Source organism: Pagrus pagrus (genome assembly GCF_965226575.1).
Source record: "Pagrus pagrus genome assembly, chromosome: 9".
NCBI classification, from domain to species: domain Eukaryota; kingdom Metazoa; phylum Chordata; class Actinopteri; order Spariformes; family Sparidae; genus Pagrus; species Pagrus pagrus.
Window position 1 is genome coordinate 23,230,256 of NC_140193.1, and position 9,226 is coordinate 23,239,481.

Here is a 9,226-nt window from a genome sequence, read left to right on the forward strand (position 1 = left end):
ATACAACAGTTGGAGGACACAGTGGGGAATACAGTTTAGAAATGGCACTGCGGGTATTGGACGGATTTCGGTGACTGGCAGTTAGGAGAACGAAGCGATTGGCTGTCGTTCAGCGCAGGGGCTCAGCAGGGTTCCGCCCCCTCACTCTCTTTATCGCTGTTGACTCCAAAAAGTTGTACTCACAAAGTTACCAGCAGATCTGTTTGTGTGGCTTTCTGTTTACCGGCGCTGGCGCATGTGGATGACCGAAACGTCTGTGTATGTGATAAATGCAGCCGGGTTTATGTTCGGTGAGGTTTGTCCGAGTGTCTTACTATTGATTTGATGTCGCCATTGAGAAAAAAAAAAAAAAAAAAAAAGAAACCAAAAAAAACAAAAAGCCCGCTGCTGGTGGATGGATGGATGTGAGTAGTGTAAGAGATGTGAGCAGAGTAGTATTTGTTAAATAAATAAATAAAATAAATTATAATTAAAAAAGAGATGAATTAAAAAGTGCATGTTTTGTGTTAACCACAATTATTAAAACATGACATAACATGATCTGTCAGGGAAATAACTAATGAAAAGAGCGCACCTGTGCAATGGCACTGCAAAAAAATAACTATTTTAACAGAAAAATAAAAAATAAATAAAAACAGAGAAAATAGTCAATAAAATATAAACTTCAGACTCACAGCTTTGCGTCCGGCTTTCTGGTTCTTTTTTCAGGTGTTGTGTATTTTAACCCTGTTGTCCCCGCTGCAGATGTTACTCAGAATTAAATAAACATGATTCATTTTTCCTTTGAATGTTGATACTCTCCTACATTTAAATTTACAGGAGCTCCGAATGGACTTTCGGGTGGTGTAGGCTGACATCCAAATCCTATTACAGTGAAGTAAGGAAAAGCAATAAAAATGTCTTATTTGTTCAGTTATTTTTCATAAATCCTTCATAAAAAATTCCCATTAAAATAATCTGTCTTGGTTTAAATGTATTAAAGCGTAAGGCAGTGGGTTAAACACGTGCAGCAAGTCAAGAGTATTACAGCGCAACCCATCATGTTATTCCAGTGAATGTCATGACCTGTAAAAAGGTGTCACGTATGTTTTCTTTTCTCCAAACACGCCAGCTAAGTATTATTTAACGCCGTGTAATGCTCGTTATAATCGAGGCTGTCAGACTCGTGTTAAACTGTATTCAGGTTCACTATGACGGATCACGCCATTCGAACAGTCCCTCCTGACAGCAGGACGTGTATCTGTCATTGATATGTCTCAATCCACACACCTTTCCAATCGATTTGTGATAGCTGGCCTCAAACTACAAATCAGCAGCCCTGAAAACTTCCCTTAAAAGAAAAAAAAAAAAAAAGTAAAACTTCAGACATGTAAATCAACACCACATTTGCCCACTGATGAACATGTGTTAGCCTGTAATTGATTTCCATCGTGTTAGAAGGGGAATGCTTTACATGTTATGGGCCTGTTGCACGTGCTGCTCTGTTGAAACTGATTTATGAACTTGATGGTCAGCAGCCGAAACACGGTTTTGGATTAAGGGTTTGTGTCCAAACATCTAAAATTGATATATAACGTGTTGCACTCTTACAAAAATATAAAAACAAATAAAAATGTATGAATTTACAGTTAGACCTGGTGGTTTTCATAGGTCTTTATACTGGTGTTGACATCAATCCTGCCTATTTATTGCTTATTAACAGTTGCACGTGTTTTCATTTTATTTTCACAATCACTCTTTGTCATATTTATATTTTTATCCGAATTAAAAAGTTACTAAAACAATTCGGCCATGACCACATGTGTTTGTGTGTGTGTGTGTGTGTGTGTGTGTGTGTGTGAGTGTGTGTGTGAGCCGCTGTCTCGGGTATTTTGTTAAATAAATAAAATATGCTCAGCTCCAATGGGAGCTCCTGGAAGCCCATAAAACCCAGAGGAGCAGTGGGTGCATTGTTTATGATTTGTTTAAGGGCCCCTGTTTCATACACATTCAATTAAACACCACATTAAAGGAAATCTAATCCATGGAAAATTAGCAAGAACGAGAATTTTAATTTTGGTGGAAGAAAAAAAAAAAGACGCCATCCCTGCTGCTTAATCGTGACACTTTGTGAATGCCATGCACGTCCAATTTTTGCAACACACATTGCACGTCTTGATGTTTTTTTTCTCACATTTATCAATTTTTATGTCAAATGAATGGAAATGACTTTACATTACGCATCTAAATTAGAGGGAAACTTCCTGGAGGAACGGGTTAATTATTATTGAATATTGCTTCCATATTACCCAGAGCTGTCGATGCCTCAGACGGAAGAGGGGGACATGTTAAACCTCTCCCTCTCTCTCCCTCTTGTCTCCCCCCCTCCTCTCTCTCCTCTCTCTCCCTCTCTTTAAAACAAAGACGCTTTGTCATAAACAGGGTTATTTTACCAAAAGGAGTCAAGAGGGCAACACATGTGGTCTTAACGGGTCACAGGTCAAACATCCATGAAACACAAGGTCACGGAAGCCACACTAGTAACCTTCCAGTGTGTCAACATATTGATATTGTCAGATAACAGAGAGGAGAAATACGCCTTTGGCCCCATCCATTGTAATACGCAGGCTGAGTGTGATCAAGTGTGATCAAGACCACTGACTTTATCGATACGCTTTGGCTTCAGACTTTTCGTCAGCTCTGACTTCAGATCTCAGAGTAGTTCCTGTGATTTATATTTAAAATCTCAGGCCACGTCTCAGTGTGTATCACTGGTCCTAAAACCTGTTGAAATACTGGTCTTTGGGGGATTTTCAATAGGCTAGACCCCCTTTCTTCTCCAAGCAGAAGGGAGAACCCGCAGCCATGTGCCTCTCTCCCCGATAGATTTTTTTTTTTCCCTTTTTAATTTTCTTTCTCTTTTCCCCCTATCTGGGGAAGGTTTTTGTGGTTTTCCACAGAAATAAAGAACTTCTTATAGGGGTCGGCAGACGTGACTTTGAACTTGGATCAGCTCCTGCGTTTCCTGCGGTGCGGGTTGAAATAGACTTGGAAGAATGGCACACACAACGCTCAGCCTGTCCCACTCTGAGCTGAGAGAGACACACAATTAAAAAAAAAAAAAAAAAAAAAAAAAAAAAAGTTTTTAAACGTTTCCCTCGCCTTCACCGTTATTTGTCGCCTAGAGAGCACCGCAGAGCTGAGGCACGCACAGTGAAGTGTCGTGTGAAGGCACGGGAGGACCTGTGGGATCTTAATTTGGTGAAAATGTAAGTAAACTTCCTTTGACTTGGACATGAATGAGCAGCTGTGGTGTATGGCCTGTATGTCCCCATTTGCACGCAGATTCAGTGCATTGCTTGTGATGGAAAGTTGCCAGAAGAGGAAGCAAATCTTTGTTTGAAAAAAAAAAATGACTTCCATCTGTCAGGTATATGTGTTGGTGCCTGTATGGGAACCAACAAGGAAATGCAATGCAGAAAACGTTGTGGCGGACAGAGTGTCTGAGTGTCTGCAGCCTGTTGTTTTCTTCAAACCAAACATTAGACAGAGCCATGCTCACAGCCAGCACCATCACATCTTCACTCAGTCTTAACTCATTTGCTAAAACTTTGTCATTGTGAGTCCAGCACAGACTCGACCTCACGGGTCACCAATGGTTAACTGTGATCTGAGCGCAGTTCACCACCATAACATGTAACTTAATTGCTGTGGTGAATGTGAGAACCACCGAGGAGGCAGAACCAGCGACATGTGGAACCATTAAAAAAAAAAAAAACGAACCAACAACAAGCACTGGCGGTTGCCAGTGTGAGCACTGGAGCACCACTAAAGGCCCAGTTGTGGTTCCACAACCAGTGAGAAACCACTGGACTCCATATGGAGCCACAAATGCTTTTTCAGCTGTGGGGAATTAAAGTGGCGAGAGTTTGGTCACATTTGAACGACTCTAAACTTAATGACGCATTATTAACATACATCAGCATTTCAGATGTGCTCAGATAGGCTGCAAGTATTTATTAAAATATGGTCTTATAATAAAAAAATAAAAGAATAAAAAAGGGGAGGTGTTACAGCTTCACACTGAGTTCATTTAAAATACATTTTGCATTAGCACATCAGTACCTGATAAGCATGATTATTTTTTGTTATAGGGGCTGAATGCAGCAATTTATTATTGACTTTGGAGGTCAATAAATCATGTAATATTCAAACAGTGTATGGAGCTTTAAAGTAGAGATGCTTGGAAATAATTTCTCTCTGCAGCTGAAGGCTACTGGTTATGCGTAATGCACATCTTTCGCTGTATTAGACTCTTTTTAGACATCGTGGTGGTCAATCCATAACCATAGATTTAATCGCACGGCTCTGTGTAGGTGGCTTTAAGCAGCGTGCTCATTTTTTTTTTACTTCCCAAATTTAAAAATACAAAAAGCTGTTGCATAACCTCAATTTACACCAACTCTCTAACCCCACCACTCTGATTTAACTTTTTCCACCTCCGTATAAATAATTGTACCCATCCCGAATCTTATTATTCACCGTCAAATGCCTCATTTCTCTCTCTAAAACACTACAGCCCTGCGCTCACGCCACGCAAACAACAAAAACACGTTCTCTCCTCTCTCTCGTCGTGATCCCTTCGCTCGTATATACCCCCCAAATCTTCTCCTAAAAGTAGGCGGTAATTATTAGTGGAAAATGGCGTTGCACTATTAAGTCGCCAAAGCGCTACCTGCTATTGGAGGGGCACCTGGGATTGATGAGGCGCAGTGGCCAATGAGACGGCGAGGAATGAATGAACGGGCTCCAGTTAAAGGGGGCGGAAGAAGAGGTAGAGCCAGTCCACGGAGAAACAGGGACCCTCCGCGATAAACACAGACGAGCCAGAGAAATAAATACATACCCACTCGGAACAGCGTTTTTTGAGATGCTCCGGCTACTCTCGCCCTGTGTACGCAGAGGACACCTAGTAAGATAATTATTTAATTCTTCGAGTGCATTTTTTAACAGCAGCCAACTGTCGCAGTCGAGAGAAGAGGACGCGAGGAAACTCTTCGTTGCATTTGGATTTTTTTCCTGAGGCACAAGTTAACTAGAAGTAAATTCAGTGTTCGATAAGACGAGCTGATTTTTTTTTTTTTTCCCTTCCTCATGAGCGGAGCAGCGTTTTTGAAACACGCCTGATATGGTGTTTCCAAGGCTGGAAGTTGAATCGTTGCGCGCCAGCATCAACATTTGATTTGGTTCTTTAACTTATTCGCTGTAGACACGAGCCCTGCGCTGATTTAAACAGAAACGTTTTTGTTTTTTTTCTCCCCCTGACCGAAATAATGCTACTGGATGCTGGTCACCAGTTCCCCGGACTGGGAGTGGGGTCATTTGCCAGGCATCACTCAGCGAGCGACATGCAGGAGAGAGACTTGAGTTTGGCACAGAATAGCTTTGTAGACTCCGCACACATGGGTGCGTTTAAGCTGAACCATGATCTCTCTCCGGGACAGAGCTCTGCCTTCACCACCCAGGCGCCGGGCTACCCCGCTGCGGCGCTGGGGGCTCACGCTGCCCATGTCACGTCGTATGCAAGCTCTCCTTTCAACTCCACCAGGGACTTTCTCTTTCGTAGTCGGGGCTTCGGAGAATCCTCTCCGGCGAGCGGCCAACATACTATTTTTGGCCCCACGGCGGGATCCCTCCATCACTCCCACACAGACACTCAAGGCCACATTCTGTTCCCCGGGATCCACGACCAGCACGGGTCCCACGGATCCCCGAATGTCCTGAACGGCCAGATGAGGCTCGGACTACCCGGAGAAGTTTTCGGACGCTCCGACCAGTACCACCAGGTTTCCAGCCCGAGGACCGACCCGTACTCGGCGGCGCAGCTGCACAACCAGTACGGCTCCATGAATATGAACATGGGGATGAACATGGCAGCCCACCACCACCCCGGTGCCTTTTTCCGCTACATGAGGCAGCAGTGCATCAAGCAGGAGCTCATCTGCAAGTGGATCGACCCCGAGCAGCTCAGCAACCCCAAGAAGTGTTGCAACAAAACTTTTAGCACCATGCACGAGTTGGTCACGCACGTCTCCGTGGAGCATGTCGGCGGACCGGAGCAGACGAACCACGTCTGTTTCTGGGAGGATTGCGGCCGGGAGAGCAAACCGTTCAAGGCGAAATACAAACTGGTGAACCACATTCGGGTGCACACCGGGGAGAAGCCTTTTCCCTGCCCCTTCCCCGGCTGCGGAAAGGTCTTCGCACGGTCGGAAAACTTGAAGATACACAAGAGAACGCATACAGGTAATTATCACAACCCACTGAAGTTCATTTTATTGATTTTATTTAAACAGCCTGCCTTATATTGTAATTGTTGTGACCAGGCGGCCATGTGCATTTATTTCGCTGTTATAAATCCGCGCCCTGCCAAACCCAAACGAAGATCTAATTATCTGTGGCTATTTCGGGCTCTTAAAGTAGATAGTATCTGTAGAAACAGTCAAAGTAGATTTAGGACCAAATCCAGGAAAGAAAGGGCATAGGTTTAGCGGAGCCATTCCTCTTTTACACGGGCTGCATCGGAACAATTCTTCTGGCGTGAAAACATTTTCCAAACGCGCAGAAAACAATTTCGCCGGGCCTGTCGGCGTTTTATTATTCGGGGTGAACTTTAAAAATGGGTCAAAGGGGACAGTTGGAGGCGCGTTGCGTGCGTCGTAGAGTAGCCAGGCTGGTAGTAAATCATATCAATTGGCTGTTCTCGGTGCTGCGCTTTTATGGCTCACACTATTCCCCCTTTTCCGTATAGATTTTCCATAGCCTACTTTGGCTTTAGATAATTTATTTCTACTTAATTCCTGATCGATTTGTAATTCCTGTTTGTTTTAGGAGTTGTGTGTGTGTGTGTGTGTGTGTGTGTGTGTGTGTGTGTGTTTCGGGTTTAGCAGCAGCAGCAGCAGCAGCAGTAGTAGTAGTACTGTTTATGCGTAAGGAATGCCTTTTGTTTTCTCATGCGTCCCTTTGATAGCAGCTTAAGGTGCTAGACAGGGCCATTACCAGCCTTTCACATTTGGACTTATTTTCTTGGGAAATGCATTATGGTGCCGTGCCATCAAATTGGTCAGGTGCTAATTAGATTTTTATTGTCTCTCAGCAAATGGTGCGCCTTCTGTAGGCCTACTGAGGACGGCCTCGTCCCCCCCTCCCCATCTCCCACCCCCTCCAAATCACTATGCGCATTATTTAGGCTAAATAAGATGTAAGCGACCTCCTCCTCCCCCCTCGTCTCACTTTAAAACACGCTTTAAACTCATCTGGGATGTTGATACGAGTTCGTTCAAAACTGTGACGTTAGGAAACACACCCAACAGCTCCACACGCTCAACTTTTTCCCCCCCTTGCATTTTTAATTTTTACGCTTCCAACGAGCCGCACAGCTCCATGTTCTCACACACGCACGTCTCCCAGCAAATCTGACCATGTTTCTCCTCTCTTGTCTCTTTTTCTTCCCTCCTGCAGGAGAGAAGCCGTTCCAGTGTGAGTTCGAGGGCTGCGACAGAAGGTTTGCAAACAGCAGCGACCGAAAGAAACACATGCACGTCCACACGTCGGACAAGCCATATCTGTGCAAAATGTGTGACAAGTCCTACACACATCCCAGCTCTCTACGGAAACACATGAAGGTAAATATGCCGCGTCAGGAAACGCGTGCTGAACATTCACGTGTGTTTCAGGCCTGCGTTACGCGCACATGTGGTTTTTACACAGGTTGTGTTTGCACCATTCGCTCCCGGCTAAATTCTATAAGCCCAAACGCTCATTTGTCTTTTCTACGTCCCCAGGTCCACGAAGCGTCTCCACCAGCATCAGACTCATCACCAGCAGCCAGCTCTGGTTATGAATCCTCCACACCTCCAGGCCTGGTGTCTCCCACCACCGAGACCCAAAGCAACACCACCCTGTCCCCAGCCTCAGCTGTGCACAACACCACCAGCCACAGTGGCCTATCCTCCAATTTCAGTGAATGGTATGTTTAGGACTAAAAGCTGAAATGAAGCAACACACACTCATTTCACAGCACTGGACCATCCAGCAGGAGATTGGGACACGTGCACACAAGAGGCACACAAAACATTTGTTTATTTTTGATTTGTATTATTTTTGATTCGCCAGGGAAGATGACGATTACCAACAGAGGAAAATATGTATAATAGTCGAGGTGTATTTCATATTGTAAATAATTACTAAAAAAAAGCCCACTTTCCCATTGGTTGTGATAGTTTGTCAGTCTTTGGTGTATAGATGTTCCTTCAATGGTAGCTATTTCTCTAACTGGACTTTTAGTGCACATATTACGATAAAAAATTGTACTATACTGTTGAATATTGTGATCCTAAGGCAAATTGATTGTACTATACTAAACATCTATAAACTGGAAAGAGTGCCAAAGTTAACATTTAACTCAAACAGACCACAATATTATGCTTGTGAATGTATATTTTAGTTTGCTGGGCTTAACTTGTGATGTTTTGTGCTTTGCAAGTTTGAATTGTGAAATACTATCTGGAAGATTGTGAGGAAAAATAAACGTTGTGCCGTTCGATTTTATGTACCTACACCCTTCCTTTTGTAAATATCAACTGCCATATTTATCCATTTGTAATTAAATTATGGTATTTACTTGCTACAGATGAAACAGTATTTATAAAGAATGTTTCTTTACTATAAATATGTACAATTACGAGCTAAACATGGGCAGTTGTTTCGTTATGTGCTTTTGTTCAAAGTTTTAAGAGGTGTTTTCTTCCTTATTGTGATAAGAATTTTACTGCATACAAATATAATAAAAGGTGTTGCAAGTGATAAATATTTCCTTTGCTTTTTCATGCCTTTTCCTCTTTGTGTTGGTTTGCTGGTGCAGCTGGGGGAGTTGCGTCTTGTTTGGCAGGCTTTTTAAAACAACGAGTCAGGCACAGTGAGGGAAGTTGATCACGTCTCAGGCTTTTACAACTCAGTCATCAACTGTTAAAACAAAATCCTCTCGGTTCTTGTCGTCAAAGGCTAAATAAAAATCGTGGTGTTTTACCTCAAGCTTTGCAAAGCATGCTCTGCAGGCCCTGCAGACAGTGTGGCTGTTGTGGTGATTAAATCAACAGGCGATTTGGGGGGAATTTACGCAAACCGGGTGCATGGTCTGATTATTCTAACCAAGTCTGTGTGTGAGATTTAAAAAAAAAAAAGATAT

At 43.3% G+C, this 9,226-nt stretch overlaps 1 protein-coding gene across 1 annotated transcript; it reads left to right on the forward strand.

The window, feature by feature from the left end:
• The first annotated feature begins 4,967 nt into the window (after window positions 1–4,967).
• On the forward strand, window positions 4,968–8,853 carry zic2a (zic family member 2 (odd-paired homolog, Drosophila), a). Its single transcript, XM_084363004.1, has 3 exons — window positions 4,968–6,285; window positions 7,501–7,664; window positions 7,824–8,853. The coding sequence occupies exons 1-3, from the start codon at window positions 5,313–5,315 to the stop codon at window positions 8,016–8,018; spliced, it is 1,332 nt and encodes a 443-aa protein (XP_084219130.1). The 5' UTR covers window positions 4,968–5,312; the 3' UTR covers window positions 8,019–8,853.
• Window positions 8,854–9,226: the final 373 nt, after the last annotated feature.

Excerpts from the sequence above, each read along its gene's own strand:
- zic2a (XM_084363004.1), top strand. The coding sequence starts at position 5,313 with ATGCTACTGGATGCTGGTCACCAGTTCCCCGGACTGGGAGTGGGGTCA. Across the intron at positions 6,286-7,500 it reads ACACAAGAGAACGCATACAG|GAGAGAAGCCGTTCCAGTGT; the intron begins GTAATTATCACA and ends TCCCTCCTGCAG. Across the intron at positions 7,665-7,823 it reads CTCTACGGAAACACATGAAG|GTCCACGAAGCGTCTCCACC; the intron begins GTAAATATGCCG and ends CTACGTCCCCAG.